General features: G+C 59.1%; 1 protein-coding gene across 1 annotated transcript; it reads left to right on the plus strand.

Moving 5' to 3' along the window:
• The first annotated feature begins 1,135 nt into the window (after positions 1-1,135).
• On the plus strand, positions 1,136-17,194 carry ZNF142 (zinc finger protein 142). The gene is made up of 8 exons (XM_024208919.2): positions 1,136-1,813; positions 2,586-3,299; positions 4,938-5,210; positions 7,364-8,176; positions 8,867-9,044; positions 11,206-14,464; positions 15,466-15,571; positions 16,352-17,194. Exons 1-8 carry the CDS (start codon positions 1,531-1,533, stop codon positions 16,825-16,827), a joined length of 6,102 nt encoding a protein of 2,033 aa, XP_024064687.2. The 5' UTR covers positions 1,136-1,530; the 3' UTR covers positions 16,828-17,194.
• Positions 17,195-17,857: the final 663 nt, after the last annotated feature.

The following is a 17,857-nucleotide window of genomic DNA, read 5'->3' on the forward strand; positions in this document are numbered from 1 at the left end:
AAATTATTCCAGCCCACAGGGGACTATGCTGTTCTGTGCCCCAGGCAGAGAATAGGAGGGACCGAGGGGGGATGAGAGGGCCTCGGAGCGGGTGTAGCTTTCGACAGCACAGATCAGTGCTTTGCCCCATGGCATGGGGCATTACACCTGGACTGCCCAAAACACTGAAAACTAGACTAGCTTGGCCAAGGGGGAGTGGAGCCGGTGGCTGAGGAAGCCTTTTCCATCTCTAATCCTGCTACAGTTCTGTGCTCATACCTCATCCTCTGGCTGTTTATATCGTGGCAGTGCCTAGGAGCTCCAGTTATGGCCCCCATGGTGCTAGGCGCTGTACATACACAGAATAAAAAGACCGTCCCTGCTCCAAAGAGGTGACTGTCCAAGCATAAGACAAGAGACAACAGGGGCACACAGACAGAATGATGGGGGAGCACAAAATCGGCAGGTGAAACTGACCTGTCTAGTCCCTGTCCCAAAGTGTGAGTGAGTGATATAAATGAGTGACCAGCACATTCACTCGTTCAAAATTGAGTTGGATGTTTAAGTCTTGCAGCGAACCCATCTGATCCCCCCAGACAAAGCCAGCTTGAGGCAGAGGCTGGCAGAGGAGCCCTAGCAGTTGTGGGAGCTGGTTGTGATTCAGTGGGGGCTCTTGTCTCTGAACTGGCCTCAACTCCAGTCCCCCCGAAAGGGGCCGGGGCCGCCTCTGGGCTGAGATGTCAAACGGCGTTCCTGACTATCTGCGATCACTAAAGGACACCGAGGCACTTCTCGGAAGAGCCAAGATGTTTGTCCTGTGTCCTGGTCTGATAATTCTAGTGTCCTTACGACTTCTCCTTCCTTGCGTTCATCCCATCCTTCTTCATCAGAGAGCAGCTCACTCATGATGCATAAGGGAAACAGACAAGTAGGTGACTTAGTCGTCTACTTTCACTCATGTATCTCTACAATTCCCGCGGCATTTCAGCTGCTCCCAGAATTCATCACATCCTGGCTTACACCGCTGCATAATGTTGCTGCGAGCTGTTAGATAGCTGCATCATGCCACTGCAGAGGCAGCTGTATTTCACTGTTAGGTGAAGTGATCCGAGTGGTTGCCTTGGGCATCAGCCTGTAGGTCTGCAAAATGCTTTGAAGTCCTTTGGGCTAGTAGTGGTTATTGTTACAATTAAAAAATATACATTATTAATGACAGGTAAGAACTTTAGCCAAGCTTTTAAAAAGAGATTGTATTTCGAGCACCTCGATACTGGGTATCCAATCCAACCTGAGACACCTTAAGAGGAGGGGCCTGCTTTTCACCCTGAGAACTCTTCTAAAAATCCAGCCCATTCACAGCATCTCAGGGTGGGCCCCCAAAATCTCGTCTCTCTTTTGCAAATCGTTGCTTAGTGTCTCCTGAAAAGTCCACACCTTAAAAGGAGGCACCTCTGGAGCCTTGTGCTCTCAAGCCCTTTCAGTGCCGTCTGTATCTTTTCAGAAAGAGATTTACTCCTCCGCAGCCCGGTGCAGGCTGGTGAGTGAAAGGCAATGAGTGCAGAAGTGGTGGCTGCAGAGCCCGCCGGAGGAGAGATGGATGCCCTGTGCCCAGGGCTGCTGTTGCCCACCTCGGGAGAGGCAGGAACCGGAGGAAGTCAGGGGACCTCCAGTGACTGCGTGGCAGGGACGTCCCCGCTGACTGTGGGACAGAGCTTGTTGCTGACGGATGCGTCCATGGCTGGGGACGGAGCTCATGCAGAAGCAGCTGAGGTGGAAATATTTGTAGAGGCTGTGGCAGGCAATGTGTCTCTGAGCAGTCCAGGCAACACCACAGGTATGGCACACATTGAGGGGGCAGCGCTCTACGAGAATCAAAGATCCTCCCGAGGGGTCCCCCCCCTGCCATGCCACCTGCCCATGTGTCAGGGAGGCCAAGGCTAGTTCTTTAGTCCCTTCTCTCTGGAGTGGCAGACCAGACACTCCAGCCAGTCTTGTGGGGCAGGTTGTGTGAATGTGTCTTCCCGTGATGCCCATCGCCACCACTCGCTGCGAGTGCCGGCCAGGCTGAGCAATGTGCAGTGACCAGACAGGCCCTGTCCAGCCCTGCTCAGCACCGTGGGTGGCCTGGCCTCTAAGCGCCGCCGGTTAGAGGCCGTGGCACGTTGTGAGCTTAGTCGATGATGTCATCGTGAATCCGTTCAGCGGGCTGGACCTTAACAGGCGCAGCCTGGGGCACAAACAATGCGAGCTCCCACCCCTGCCCTGGAGTTCAGTCTCTGGAGCCCCTTGAACCCTTGGCTTATCTGCTGAACTTCCAACAAATGGTCCGCTTGGTTCTGGTCTCTATCCTTTCTCCCCTCGGTTCTCTCTAGCACCCCTCACTGTAGTGGTGGCCTGTGTGCTGTGCCTGCTGTTCACCAGGAACTAGCCTGAAAGGCCCCCCATCACGCGTGCACTTCATGTCTCCCATAACATACCTCGAAGATAGGGACAAAACTTGCTGCCCTTGACTTGAGCTGCGTTTGAACTGGTGACCTCCAGGCGAAAGGCTCCAGGTCTCGATTGCAGCTGTCCGACACGCTTTTTCTCTCTCTCTCCACCCACAGAGGTCTTGGTCAAAGTGGTTGAGCTGTATTTCTGCCAGAGGTGCGGCCAGAGCTTCTCTGACCCCAGCCTGCTGACCCAGCACCAGTGCATCACGTTAGCAGCCCCCGAGCACCTGGAGCTTCCTGGTCTCCCCCAGCTTCCGGGGGAGCTGCCGGCCCTGCCCAGCGAATGCAGAGGAGAACCAGCTGTCTGCCAGGAGCCGGCGCAGAGCTCGCCAGGAGCAAGCGGGCAGGACGGGGACCTTGGCTCCGCTGCTGAGCGACTGCTGTGCCCCGTTTGCAGGGGGGAGTTTGTGCTGCCCAGTGAGCTCAAGGAGCATTTTAAGACCCATCGCAGCATCCCGGGGGCCTTGGCCTGCCCTGAAAAAGGCTGCCACTTCACCACAGCGGACCGCAAGCAGCTGCGTGGGCACCTGCGGCGCGCCCACAAGGTATCCCCAGTCTCCTGCGCCTACCGCGCCTGCCCGCTCTTGTTCCGGAGCTGCCAGGACATGAAGCTGCATCACAGGAGTCACTTCCCCTTCCACTGCGGCCGCTGTGACTTCGTCAGCTCCAACGCCAAGCTCTTCAGGCAGCACACACAGGGCCATTCACCGGAGAGCAGGGTGGGCGGCGAGCCCCCCACCGAGATGGGGCGGATGGAGGCAACCTGCAAGCGCGACTTTGCTGCCATGGCCGGGCAGGTCCCCAGCAAGTCCCTGCGTCTGCGCTGCGGTACCTGCTGAGCTAAGGGAACGGGGGGGAATGGGGCGGACTGAGAGCTCTGTCTACAGGACAGACACAGTGGCTGGCAACAGGGCGAGCGCCCCACCTTGCCCCTACCCAGGTGCCTCAGCCCTAGGGCTGCCAGGGGAGCTCAGCATGCCAACAAGGGGGGCCCCTCACTGCCAGGTGGGATGGAGATTCCTGCCCCGTAGCACCTGGCTGAGGCCATCTGGCTACTTCCCACAGGGGTGAAATGGCAGTGGGGTGAGCGGTCGCCGTCTGGCCGCAGGGAGTGGGGGGTGTATAATGACGTCCCAGTGACCCGGGGGTAGGCGACAGACGCCGCTCCTGTGCTCTTAGTCGCTAGGAAGCGGCTCCTCTCCCCAGACGCAGATGGCTAGGACAGCAGTGTTGCTCAGTGGCTAGGGTAGGAGAGAGGGAGAAGTCCTGGGTTCTTCCCCCAGCTCTGAGACTGACTCACTGTGACTCTGAACAAGTCGCTTCCCCTTTGTGCTGTAAAACGGGGGTGATGCTCCTGACCCACCACCCAGGAGCGAGGACTCAGCGTCCACAAAGCAGGTGGGATCCTCCGATGGGAGGCGCAGCAGCAGGGCCGAGTGTTGCGTGGTCCTTCCCTGGCCTGTTTGGGTTGGTCCAGTGGCCAGCTGCATGTGTGCATCCCCATTAATGTGAGAGAAGCCCGGCAGCCCAGAAGGTGCTGATAGGGGAGGGGAAGACGCCAGGGTCAAGTTTCAGCGGGGGCTGCTTGATCCTTGAGCACTGAGCTTTGAAAGAGCAGGTCCCTCCTGGGCTCTGGTGCTTACCCTGGGGTGCGGCTGGCCGGGGGGGTTGCAGACTTCATGCAGCCGACTCGAAGGGAAGCTTTATGGCTAAAAGTGCTGCGACTGGAACTGCAGGCTGGGAGAAAAGAAATCCGGATCGTCCCTGAAAAGCAGGAATAAACCCCTAAAGAACCAAAATTCCCAGCTGCTCTCTACTAGGATACAATGGATGGTCCAGCCGTTGCTCTCAGCCAAATGAGCAGTGCCTGGAGACTACAAGTCCCAGCATGCAGTGCTCCATCTGATCTAAGCAGCCAGGCTGTACTGCATCCTGGCACCTGTGGTTTGAGCCGTAGGCCCATATTAAAAATGAGGACGGCTGCACTCAGCTCTGTTCCATGCTACCTAAGTGTGGTCCTTAGGCTCCTGCTGAGATCCTTGGTTTGGGTCATCGGCATCTCCACCAGAGGGGCTGGATCATGGATTTGTCTGGCTCCAAAGAATCATAGAATCATAGAATATCAGGGTTGGAAGGGACCTCAGGAGGTATCTAGTCCAACCCCCTGCTCATGGCAGGACCAATCCCCAACTAAATCATCCCAGCCAGGGCTTTGTCAAGCCTGACCTTAAAAACCTCTAAGGAAGGAGATTCCACCACCACCCTAGGGAACCCATTCCAGTGCTTCACCACCCTCCTAGTGAACTAGTGTTTCCTAATATCCAACTTAGACCTCCCCCACTGCAACTTGAGACCATTGCTCCTTGTTCTGTCATCTGCCACCACTGAGAACAGCCGAGCTCCATCCTCTTTGGAACCCCCCTTCAGGGAGTTTAACAGATTAACTCTTTCCTTTTCCTTTTGAAGCTGCTGGGGAGATGGTAGAGGAGGCAGAGAATTCCCTAGATCAGACCGGCTGGGAAGCAGCAGAGCAGGTGGCTGGCCACAGCGTGTCTGGTGGCACCCGGGAAGCATCTGACGAGGGTCAGAGACTGTCGGCGGAGGAAGAAGACTCTGAGAGCACAGGTGATGAATCGCTGGAGGAGGAAGAGGAGGAGAGCGCCTATGAGGCAGAAGCCAAAGGAGATGAGAAAGTGGCTTCTAAGAAAGCCAAGGCACCTCGGGCCCAGCAGTTCAAAGGTAGTGTACCTCATTCACACGTGAGCGATGCGACTGCTCCAGGAGCTGGCGGTCAAACCTTTCACTAGCTGGCGCACACCAGAGCTGGGTGACGAAGGCACAGCAGTGGGCAGTGTGGGCACGTCAGGCAGAGGACGTGAGATTGTGGGTTGTTTATCTAGGAAAGCAGAAGAGCTGGAGGAGACTTGGCTGATGTTTGTGGGATTTCCAAGGGCATGAAGGGAACTGATTGGTCCGTCCTTTGATGCTGCCCCGTATTGGGAGCAAAGGTCACAATGGCACTAGTAACAAATAGTGTACAGTGATCCGTGGCTTTACGCCACAGGGCTGCCCAGAGAGGGGGGCAAGTGGGGCAGTTTGCCCCGGGCCCCGCAGGGGCCCCCACGAGAGCTTCTTCCGCTCCGGGTCTTCGGCGGCAATTCGGCGGCGGGGGGTCCTTCCGCTCCGGGACCCGCCGCCGAAGTGCCAGGCCGCCGAAGACCCCAGGCCACCTGAATCCTCTGGGCGGCCCTGTTACGCCATACTCAGTCAGCGTGCCTACGAGGCTATGCCGGAGTGCCTGCTTTGTGAAGAGGGGCTGGATAATTTTGTTAGCAATAATACTTGGTTACATTTGCTAAAATAGGGACAATCAATCCAAATGCATACGCTCAGGAAGGTTTCCCCGGTGAACTGCATTGCGCTGGGCTTCACTTTGCTATGAGGTATTGGCCACTAGCTTCTGCAGTAGGCAAGATCCTGGGTTTGATGGGCCAAGTGGTCTGCTCTAGGCTGGCCAGCCCTGTGCCCCAAAAGAGGGGACCGTAGCTTTGCGCTGCCGGGTGCACAGGGTGAGCTGGGCCAGGCCAACGCAGAAATCCCAGAAGAGCCGGGGATTCCTGCTGTGCCATCTGCTGGAAGGTGGGATGGCCCTGCAAGCAGGACCATTACAATCCCAGTGGCTGTCCTGGATTCTCTCTGCAGAGAAGTGAGCCCTGCAGGCCATGGGGGCAGAGCGTGTTGGCTTCCCAGCAAATCCAGCCCCAGGAGCTGTTACGGTTCTGAAAGTGAAATCAAAGCCTGTTTGGGATGGTGCCTGCGAGTGGCGTGTCTGTGGAGCCACAGCTCTGTTCAAGGGACAGCCGGGACAGCCAGACAAATTCCAATGAGAAATTAGGCACAAATTGTTAGCAGCGAGGGCAATTAACCCCGAGAACAAACTCCCCTGGGGAGTGGGGGATTCACCAGCTTTTGGTGGCTTTAGAGCGGCCTGGCTGCCTTTCTGGAAGATGCTTGAGCCAAACATGAGTTACTGGGCTCTGCAGAGGGGTAACGGCCGGTGATAAACAGGACTCAGATTAGATGATCTACTGGCCCCTTCTGGCCTTAACTCTGGGAATCTAAGCACACCTGGAGATTCGTGTTGGTTTTCACACAAACCTTCATTTGATCCCTACCTAGCAAAAAGAAGCATAGAGTGAGCGAAGCCTGGTACTAGCTCCCGCTTCTGGCTGCCTGATGCGGCCTGAGCCCGCCGGCTCAGCAGGGCCCGAGCCCACTGGAGGCAGACGTTAGCAAAGGTCCAACACCCAAACACTTGAATGCTGGGCTGCTGCGTCTCGATTCAGGTGTGGTAGGTGCAGTGGGTTGGCTGATGAAGGTAGGCTGGTCCCCTCTTGCTCCAGACGTGGCTTCTGGCGGCTCGTCAGCATAGGCGGAGTTAGTGAGCATGTGTGACGGGAAGTGGACATCGCTTGGGGGCTGACATCCATGCAGCCAGTAACGCAGGTGTCCGCAGGCAGTGGCTGGCTCCGAGTGCAGGGTTTGCTGTTGACGTGCCTGAGTGAGGCTGGCTTCCTCACCAGGAATGATCAGCCACCCCAAATGAGTCTTTGGTTGTGGGCTCCGTTTATTGTCCAGATGACCACAGGCTCGGGGAAGGAAGGCAGCACTTCCAGCCAGGCCTTTCCACCCAGCCATGACTCCTGGGCTTCCCACCTGGAGTCTCCCGTCCTCAGGGACCTCTGCAGGAGAGAGTCTCTTCCTGCAGCTTCGCTCTGCAGTCCCCGCCCAGTAGGGCCACTTACTCCCATTCCTGCTGGGTCTGACCCGGCAGCTCTCTGTGCCCTGTTGTGTGTTGGCTCCGGGCTGACCGGGGCTGGTTTCCTTTGCAGGGGACGTAGCGGAGGGCTCCGAATACCTCTTCAAAACCCACATGTGCCCAGAGTGCAAACGGTGCTTCAAGAAGCGGACGCACCTGGTGGAGCACCTGCACCTGCACTTTCCAGACCCCAGCCTGCAGTGCCCCAACTGCCAGAAGTACTTCACCAGCAAAAGCAAGCTGAAAATCCACATGATGCGAGAGACGGGGGAGAAAACTCACCGCTGCCCGCTCTGCCACTACAGCTCGGTGGAGAAGAACGCCCTCAACCGCCACATGGCCAGCATGCACGAGAACATCTCCAACTTCTACTCCGACGTCTACGCCTGCCCTGTCTGCCAGGAGACCTTCCGGCTCAGCCAGGCGCTCAAGGAGCACCTGAAGACCCACAAGACCGAGCCGAAGAGGCTGAGCTGCTTCCAGGACGACTGCGGCTACTGCAGCGAAGACCGCAAGGAGTTCATCCGCCACCTCAAGGAGGCCCATGGCATCAGGTCGGTGGAGTGCAAGTACCACGCCTGCTCCCTGCTCTTTGGCACGGCCGAGGCCATGGAAGCTCACCGCAAAACCCACTACGCCTTCCACTGCCAGCAGTGCGACTTCGTCTGCTCCAACAAGCACATCTTCCGCAAGCACAAGAAGCAAGGGCACCCCGGCAGCGAGCAGCTACAGTGCGGCTTCTGCCCCTACGCCACCTTCAACCCCGTGGAGTTCCACGACCACGTGGGGAAGATGCACGCCAACGAGAAGATCCACAAGTGCACCGAGTGCAGCTTCGCCACGGCGCACAAGAGAGTGCTCATCCGCCACATGCTGCTGCACACGGGTGAGTCGCCTCGCCGGCTGGCAGGGAGCCGCAGCCTCTCGGCTTCCCCAGCGCGCTGCTCTTCTGGGGGGGTCGATCCGCTGTGCTGTGCTGCTCCACCGGGCGGGAATGCGAACTAGTGGTTAGAGCACGGGACAGAGTCAGGACTCCTGGGTTCTACCCCCAGCTCTGGGAGGGGTGGGGGATCCAGTGGTTAGAGCAGGGGGCACTGGGAGTCAGGACTCCTGGGTTCGGTTCCCTGTTCTATATCCCTGGGTATGTCCCTTAAGCTGGCAGATTGCACTGCCAGAGGGGCAGAATACCAAGGCAAAGCCGCCATGCTGTTCCTGTGTATGGCTCTCGTCAGACCTGTCCGCAGTGCAGCGTGGCATGCCGGGCCCCGTCCCGTGGGGAGGGGGTCATTGCCCTGGCAGCTCTGCAGCAGAGGGCGGTGCCAGATCTGAGCTTGAGGAGAGGTGTAGGGATTTGGGCTGGTTCTCGCTGGAGCCAAGGCGACAGCAGGTCACACAAATGAGAGGAGCCGGTGCCTTGCACATTCCCTCGGAGGGGCCGGCGGGCAGAGCCCCGTCACCTGCTGCAGGTCGCTGGCCAGCGGGAGCAGTGGTGATGAGATGTGTGGGGAGAGGGGGAGTGTGAAGTTATGGCCTCGCTCTACCCCACATGAGTAGATTCTTTCTCTCCTGTCACTAGGGGAAAAGCCTCACAAGTGTGAGCTCTGTGACTTCACCTGCCGGGACGTGAGCTACCTGTCCAAGCACATGCTCACCCATTCCAACGACAAGAACTACATGTGCACCGAGTGCGGGTACGTCACCAAGTGGAAGCACTACTTGAACGTGCACATGAGGAAGCACACTGGAGACCTCAGGTACGTGCCTCCGGGTCACCCCTTCCGGCAACAGCCAATCTGCTCCTCTCTCCTGTCAAAGCCAAAGCCCCGTAAAGAGGGCAGGGCTGGTCACCTAGCTCAGGGCATCCCAAAGGCAGCCTGTGGAGACGGCAGGTCCCTGCATCTGATGCTCCCTCTTGATCCACAAGGCCTGGCTGTTGCCCATGCTGAGGTCTGTAGGCGCTGTGGGAGGCAGGTCCAAGGTGGCTGCGGCCTGTTCCGTTCATTGCAAGTTAGGGATGAACTGTGGGCCATTGCGGCTCTGGGATGGGCAGAGCCTGCCTGCCTGGCTGCCGTTGGCTTAGTGGCCAGCATTCTGCATCCTCACTCACTGAGCCTGAGTACTCCTCCCAGTCCCAGATTCTCCTCCTGGCCTGCAGGGGCTGGAAGTGCTGCCAGTACTGCCATCTGCAGTAACTCCGCGCGTGGGGACCAACCTCAGGGCGCTGGTCGGAAGCAGGGCACACACTGCAAATTGGCTGAGAGTTCTCTGCTTAGCTTTCACCAACCAGTTATCAAGTCTGAACTCCTCAGGCGCTGTAACAGCCCAACCATGGAGTGACAGACAGTCCCTTGCCACCCAGGTGAGCCTGCCCTTGTGATAGCTGGTCTCTCACAGCTCGAATCCCAGCAATATTCAGGTTACTCCCAGGTCAATTGCATCTTAGATCTCACACCAAAGATAATGCTTGTAGCCAAGTGTGTAATAAACTATGTACAGATTTATTATAGAGGACAAGGAGATTAGAGAGTCATTTACAAACTTAAAGCAGGTGAACATACACACACAAATGAATAACAATCTTAAGTTTCAAAAAGTAATAGAAGCTTTAGCTTTAGCTTTAGGGCTAACCCAGGCTAAGCAGCTGGGAATCTCTTGCTTATACCTAGAAACCTTGCACCCCTGAATCCAAGCAGCAGAGAGATCCCTAGTTCCTTTTGTGTGGGGGTTTTATCCCCCTCCTGTCATGTGATCTGAGCTGCAAACTCAGCTGATGGGAGGAATCCGCTTGCGTGACTCATCTTCACACACAGGAGAGCAGAACAACCAACGTCTTTTGTCCTCTTTAATTTCCCGCAATAGTCCCTCAAGTATCGAAGGGCCTTTCCTGCTAGGAAGGACGAACACCTTCTGTTGGAAACCAGCAGTTCACACTAGTTAATGTCTCTCTTCTGGCTGGTGATTTACAGTCACAGAGGCTTAGGGCCGGCTTTATGATCCGCGGGACCTGATTGGAATACTCGGCGGCGGTCCGGGGCTTCGGAAGCACTTCGGCGGCGGGGGGTCCGCTCCAGGTTTTCCGTGGTACCAAAGGACCTCCCGCCGCTGAAATGCTGCCAAAGACCCCCGGAGTGGGGCCCCCTTAAGCGCAGGCGTGGGGCCCTCTTCGGCGCGGGGCCCGATTCCAGGGAATCAGGTGAATCGGCTTAAAGCCGGCCCTGCAGAGGCTCACAATACAACCGCTCCGATATTACCTTGCAACACGGCATATAGCTGTTATAACTGAGATTAATGCTGGGAGCCACTCACAAGCATTCAAGAAAGTCTAAACGCTCTCCATGTTCTTATAACCCTAGGACCTCCCTTACCAGCCCTAATGCACAGGGGAGCCAGACTGGTCCCAGCCCTGAATTTATCCGTGTTCAGTAGAGACATGGGGACCTGCCAGCGTCACAGAGGGCTCAGCCACCGGCTGCGTGCGTCACGTGGCGTAGCAGCTGTCCCTGTGGCCTGCTGAAGGACAGTGGCAATAGGTCCTGCAGAGAGTACAGCCCTCGCCCAGATGGTTTGGTGATCCCACTGCAAAGCCTCCAGAGTGGTGAGGGTGAAGCAGAGGCCACCAGGAGTGGGGGAATCCCTGAGGCTGTGCCAAGGAATTGGGCATCCCCAGGCTGGATTGACGTGAAGGGCAGCACAAAGGGCCTGATCCTGAGAGGTGCCAAGCACCCACGCGTCCAAGGAGATGGCTCCAGAGCGTAATAAATTACCCTGCGCTTGTTGTCACCTTCTGGGGAGGGGAGGTGACCGTCAAACCCCGTGCGCTGGAGTGGGTGCCCTCCCTAGCCTCACTCTGGCAGATGCGTCCTGCTGTTCCCGTAACCGTGGTCAGGCCGTCTGACTGTCTGATGTCTCTGGCAGGTATCAGTGCAACCAGTGTTCGTACCGCTGCCACCGGGCAGACCAGCTGAGCAGCCACAAATTGCGCCACCAGGGCAAGAGCCTGATCTGCGAGGTGTGCGGCTTCGCCTGCAAGCGCAAGTACGAGCTGCAGAAGCACATGCAGGTGAAGCACTCGCAGAACTACCAGATGCCCGTCTTCCAGTGCCAGTATTGCAGCTACCAGACCAAGTACAAGCAGGCCCTCCTCAACCACGAGAACTGCAAGCACACCAAGCAGAAGGAGTTCCGCTGCGCCCTCTGCTCCTACTGCACCTTCAGCAACACCAGCCTCTTCTTCCACAAGCGCAAGGCCCATGGCTATGTACCCGGCGACAAGGACTGGCTGGAGAACTACGCCAGCAAGGAGCTGGAGATCAGCTCGGCAGACGTGCTGCTGAACTACGACATCAGCGTGGCTCTGAGGTCCGACTCCAACTCCTCCCTGTCCGGGAAGGAGCTCTGGCAGAAAAGCAAACCCTCTGCCGTGGAACCCCAGCACGAGGCTTCTCAGCAGGCTTTCGTTGTGCCCCTCCTTGACCGTGCCGCTGGGCAGCTGGGAGGCAGCGCTGAGATGGCGCGTGGACTGGCAGAGGAAGAGAGGGGTCCTTCCACCGACATGGGCCCCCTGGAAGATTCCCGTGCGCGGGCCTCGTGCGCGATGGCGGAGGACTCGGGGATGCTGAATGATGCCGGCGACGCTGTTGAAAGCTGCACGTTGCACTTGGAGACGCTGGACGTCTCGGCAGACCCTGTGCTGAGGCTCGGGGCCGGCGAGCCTCCGGCAGCCCAGCCAGAGCATGCAGATGCCCTGAGCTGCAAGGACCCGGCCTATGACGTCCTGAGCTCGCAGGACGCGCTGGTCCTGGAAGAGAACGACAACGGGCTCGAAGACGTCCCTGACTTCGAGGAAGAGCCGGAGGTCCAAGGGCAGGAGAGGCTGGAGGGCAGTGCTGGCGGCTTGGCCTGTACCGCAAATGCAGCAGAGAGACACGAAAAGGACACTCAGCGGGGGCCTGAGGATCGCAGTGACGGGCAGTGCTCTGACGTGCCCAGCATGGCCTCCGATCCCAACGCAGTGCCAGAGACTAGAGAGGCCAGTATGCAAGAGGCCTGGTTTAGCATCATAAAGCCAGCTGAGCAGGGCCATTTTTCTGCCCCCGGAGACCCAGCCTCCCCGTGCGCCGAGGCCAAGGCGGGGCCGCAGTCGGAGTTGGTGCTGAAAGCTCTCCGGAAGCAGGACAAGGAGCAAGCAGAAACGCTGGTCTTAGAAGGGAGGGTGCAGATGCTGGTGGTTCAGTCGGAGAGCCAGATCTTCAAGTGCGAGACATGCTCCTACATCACGCGGAAGGAGAAGTCCATGGCCCTGCACGTCAAGGCCGGCTGCCAGAGCCGGAAATCCCCGCTGGTGTGTCGGGAGTGCGGCGCCAGCTTTAAGCAGCAGCGGGGGCTCAACACCCATCTCCTCAAGAAGTGCCCCGTGATCCTGAGAAAGAACAAGCCTCTAAAGCCAGCCGTTCAGGAGCAGCCTGGCAGTGCAGGCGTGGAGAATGGCAGAGGAGGCTCGGAGGACGGGGAAGCGAGCAGCATTCCCGAGCCCCCCTGGGATCTAGATCGGGTGCCTGTGAAAGCATCCTCCACGAGCAGGCCCTTCCCCGAGGCGCCGTCGGTGGGCAGCCCAGCCCCCAGCAAGGCACTTGAGGTTGCAGCTGAGACTACGGTGGCAGAACTGCCTGTGCCAGGAGACCGTGCCCAAGTGGAGGAAGCCAAGTGTCCGTCCCTGCCTGAGAAATACCGGCTGGAGCAGGGAAAGCTCCACTGCAACGCCTGCTCTTTTGTCTGCTCCAGGGTCTCCACCATCAGCTCCCACGTGGAGGATGGGTGCCGGAGCCTGGAGCAGTTCCGGTGCTCCCTGTGCTCAGAGGCCTTCCGGTCCAGGCGGGCCCTGAAAAGCCACCAGTTGGAAAAGCACGTCAAGCCGGAGTCCTCCCGGCCTGCGGGAGAGGAAGGCAGCGCACGCGCCAGGCCGCTGGAGGAAGGAGCGGCTCCGGATGGGCCCCGAGAGACCAGCCCAGCCGGCAAAGGGAAGGGCCAGCCCAGCAAGGCCGTGGGCGTGACGGCTGCCAGGAAAGCTGCCCGGTGCAAGAGGCGGCGCTTCTCCTGCCCCACTTGCCCCTTCACCTGCCACCAGGAGCGGGCCATGAAGACGCACAAGAAGCGAGGCTGCGTCAAGCTGGACGAGTTCCACTGCCCCGCGTGCCCCTTCACCTCCAAGGGGGCCAACGCCCTGCGGCTGCACCGCAGGCTGCACCGCAAGTACCGCAGCAAGCGGCCCCCGCTGCAGTGCCGGCAGTGCGACTTCACCTGCAAGCAGGCCCGCTGCCTCCGCCAGCACGTCCACATCAAGCACGAGGGGGTGAAGCCCCACAAGTGCCTCTACTGCGACTTCAGCACCACGCGGCGCTACCGGCTGGAGGCCCACGAGTCGCTGCACACCGGGGTGGGCCGGATCGCCTGCAGCGTCTGCAGCCAGACCTTCGGCACCAACTCCAAGCTGCGCATCCACAACCTGCGAGTCCACGAGAAGAAACCCACGCACTTCTGCCTCCTGTGTGACTACAGCGGCTACCTGCAGAACGACATCACCCGCCACGTGAACAGCTGCCACCGGGGAGAGCTGCAGTTCTCCTGCGCGCGCTGCGAGGCCCGCTTCAGCTCCGAGACGGCCCTCAAGCAGCACGTGCTGCGCCGGCACGAGGAGAAAGTCTCCCACCGCTGCCCGCACTGCAGCTTCGTGTGCCACAGCGAGGCCACGCTCAAGTGCCACGCCCAGAAGCAGCACCCTCACCTGGAGTGCGGCACCTGCAAGGAGATCTTCGCCAGCCGGGAGGCGCTGGAGGAGCACAAGACGCTGCACTTCAGCCATCGCTGCGACCACTGCAGCTTCGCCGCCAAGGAGCGGCAGCAGCTGGTGCGTCACTACGTGGAGAGCCACGAGCCCGCCGCGGCGCAGGACAGGCCGCTCAAGTGCCCCTTCTGCGACTTCGCCTGCCACCACCAGCTGGTCTTCGACCACCACGTGAAGGGCCACGGGGGCACCCGCGTCTACAAGTGCGCCGACTGCGACTACACCACCAAGAACAAGCAGAAGATCACGTGGCACATCAGGATCCACACCGGAGAGAAGCCGTACAAGTGTCAGCTGTGCAAGTACGCCTGCGCTGACCCCTCGCGCCTAAAGGTGAGCGCCCGGCTGGCTGCCGCCCGGCTCCTGTGGGGGGCGGGGGGGGACCTTCCCCTGGGGCAGCGCCCGGCCCGCGGCTGCCCAGCTCCTAGCTGGGACAGTCCCTTGGGGCAGTGTCAGGCCCTTCCCTGCCCCGTCAGTGGGGGGAATTAGACTGCCCAGAAATGAGCTGCTCACGAGACACACACGCTTCCTGGTGCTCAGGCAGGCAGTGAGATCCGAGCAGGGGCTGGCCTGTCTGGCTGCAGGAAATATCGTGTCCCCATGTAAGGGTCAGCCCATGGCCGGCCAGGCACCGTGTGCAGAGTGGGGACAGCCCTGTGCAGGATGGTAGTTCCGCAGGCCAGGCTGGGGAGGGGGAGGAGATGATATTCCACATGCACGGCCTAGAGAACTGAGCCAAGTGCTGGGTTTGGGAAGTCCTGAGTTCTAATTCTGGCTCAGCCATGGATTCCCCTTATGGCCTCAGTCACGTTGCCTTGCCTCTTGGCCTCAGTTTCCCCATCTGTACAATGGGGGGTGGCTATCCTGCATCCCCTTCCCCCCGCGGTATGAAGGCCTGGTCAGCGTTAGTTGGCACCCGGTGCTTTGACAGGGTGCAGGCACTCAGCGTTACTCTAACAAACGGGTCCCGTCACTGTAGGAGCTAGGCTGGGCAGTGGGCCCAGAGGACCTCAGAGCCTGGCGCTGAAAAGGACCAGCCCCTGGGCATCGCACAGCACAGATGCGAATAATCCCTAGCTCTTACCTCAGGCCTGTCAGCTGGATCCTTACCCCCATGGTACAGCTGGGGAAACTGAGGCACGGAGCCATGACTTACCCATGGTCACCAGTGGCAGAGATGGGAATAGAACCCAAGTCTCCTGCCGCCTGGTCCAGTGCTCTAGCCACTAGGCCACGCTGCCTTGACCTCGCTACAGAAGGCAGGGCAGAGCCAGGGTGGGCTGGCCAGAGGGGTTGTGTCCGAGTCCGGTGACCTCCGTGCTCTCTCTCTCCAGTACCACATGCGAATCCATAAGGAGGAACGGAAGTACCTTTGTCCGGACTGCGGCTACAAGTGCAAATGGGTGAATCAGCTGAAGTATCACATGACCAAACACACAGGCGAGTGCCGGGAGGGGCGGGAAGCAGCAGCCCCCACAGCTGGGCCGGCGCCAGGCACTGAGCCCTGCGGGGCCTGGGTCAGGTCCAGGCAGGGGGCTCTTTTCCCACTCGGCACCAGCGGTGCCTCTGAACAGCTCCTGGCGCCCCGTGAAATCAGCGAGCAGCCCAGCAGGGGAGGGCGCTCTGCGCCGGCTCTGACCAGGCCGTGTCGTCCTTCCTGCAGTGGGTTCAGCTGGTCTAAAGCGGCAGGCTACACATCTCCCCGCGGGGGGGGGGGTGCATACTGGGTTCCCCTGCTGCCCGAGGGGTGTTTGTGGGCAGGCCCTGGGTAGCCAGCTCCCTGGAGGAGGCGGCAGGGTCAGTGGTGGGGCAGGAGACTTAGCTAGGGCTCCTACAACAGGAGCGGCCTGAAAGTTTTCTAAATACTACACGCAGTGGCGAGCAATTGGCAGCAGGGGGCACCAGACTCCTAACTTCCTGCACTGCAAGGGGCCCGAGTTTGCGGGGTGGGGGCACAAGCCCAGGCCTCTCACTGGGAACAGGAGTGTGGGGCTTGTTGCTGCCGTGGAGAGAGAAGGGCCCAGCGCCCTCGCTCCCCCCACACGTGGGGCGGGCTGGTGATGGGGAGAGAGTGCTGGGCACCCCCGTTCCCGCAGCCCCCCAGTGCAGGGGTGGGTTGAAAGAGCCTTGGAGACTGAGCTCCCTTCTCGGGCAGGGAGCCAGCCTGTCTCCGGCCCCTCTCCCGCCCCAACCTGAGCGGCTCCGTCTCCCCGCCCGCAGGTCTCAAGCCCTACCAGTGTGACGAGTGTGAGTACTGCACCAACCGAGCCGACGCGCTGCGCATCCACAAGGAGACGCGGCACCGCGACGCCCGCTCCTTCATCTGCGAGCAGTGCGGCAAGGCCTTCAAGACCCGCTTCCTCCTCAAGACCCACCTGAAGAAACACAGCGAGGAGAAGCCTTACGTCTGCAACGTCTGCCACCGCGGCTTCCGCTGGGCGGCCGGCCTGCGCCACCACTACCTCACCCACACCAACGAGCACCCCTTCTTCTGTCGCTACTGCAGCTACAAGGCCAAGCAGAAGTTCCAGGTCATCAAACACATCCAGCGGCACCACCCCGACTGCGGCCCGGGCGACCTCAGCCAAGGGGTCGGCAAGGACGCCAGCACCCCCACGCTGCACCTCCATGACGTCCAGCTGGAGCTCCCCAAGCCGGAAGGCGAGGACGCGATCCAGTCATCGGGGCAGGGCTAGGCTGGGCTGGAGACAGGCCAGCTCCCCTTGCACTCCGAGCCCGAGAGAGGGCCCAGGGCCAAATCCTCATGAGCCTCGCTCGACACTACTGCAAGTTCCCGTTGGCTCACTGCAAGCACAGGCCCTGTTTAAAGTGTATGTGTGTGTATATGCAAATGTGTATATGGGATGTAAAATATGTGGTTGTATAAAAGGACTCTCCGAACTCGTTTCTAATTCTGGTGGGACTCGGTTTCTTTGCAACTTTGGCTTCCTTTCATATGCAGCGCCAGCACGTGCTGTTCTGCCATTCCTTTATCTATTATACCGCAGTATTACCGTGTCCCATTGACTGTCGTTGTTCCACTGTGTGTCTGTGACGCCTGTTACATCAATATCCTCAGTAAATACCGGGCACTCAAGTTCACTCGTCTTAGCATTTAGACTTCTACCATTTGTATACAAGCATGAAAAGAAGCCACCGCCCAGCCTCTGGCTTTGTAACCGGTCTGTATTTTATTAGGTCCTTTTTATAGGAAGGGATTGTACAAGGCAACAGAGCAGCGCCACAACTACCCCTGGTTTGTACGGCCGCATGTTCTCTACATGGCATATAAAGGTACGTTCCATAGAAAGATACCTGAGTGAAGCAGAGAGCTGTGGGGGGAGATGAGGAAAGGCAGCACTGGTTGCTGGGGAGGCTGGGATGGGGTCTCAGATTCCGAGACGTTTGCATCTTTCTGGCATGGTGTCTCCCAGATACTTTCTGGGTGACTCCTCTCTTGGCCTTGAGACTCCAGCAAGGCCAGGGTTAAACTGGATTCGCTACTCAGGCGAATGTGCAGCAGCTCACCCGAGCTTGCTGTGCTCTTGGCCTGTATCTACGGGTGTCTGGCTCTCCTCACTTCTGCGCTCCTCTGTTACTCGTTTAAGCTCTGCTGGACCAGCTGTAGCCCATCTCATCCCATGAAGGCTGCAATGGTGCTGCCCCAGGTCCAGATGGGCCTGACCTCCATTAGGGAATGGGAGGTGCAGAACGCGGGCACCGGCT

This window comes from Terrapene carolina, unplaced genomic scaffold (genome assembly GCF_002925995.2).
Source record: "Terrapene carolina triunguis isolate 2854851 unplaced genomic scaffold, T_m_triunguis-2.0 Scaffold62, whole genome shotgun sequence".
Lineage (NCBI taxonomy): Eukaryota > Metazoa > Chordata > Testudines > Emydidae > Terrapene > Terrapene triunguis.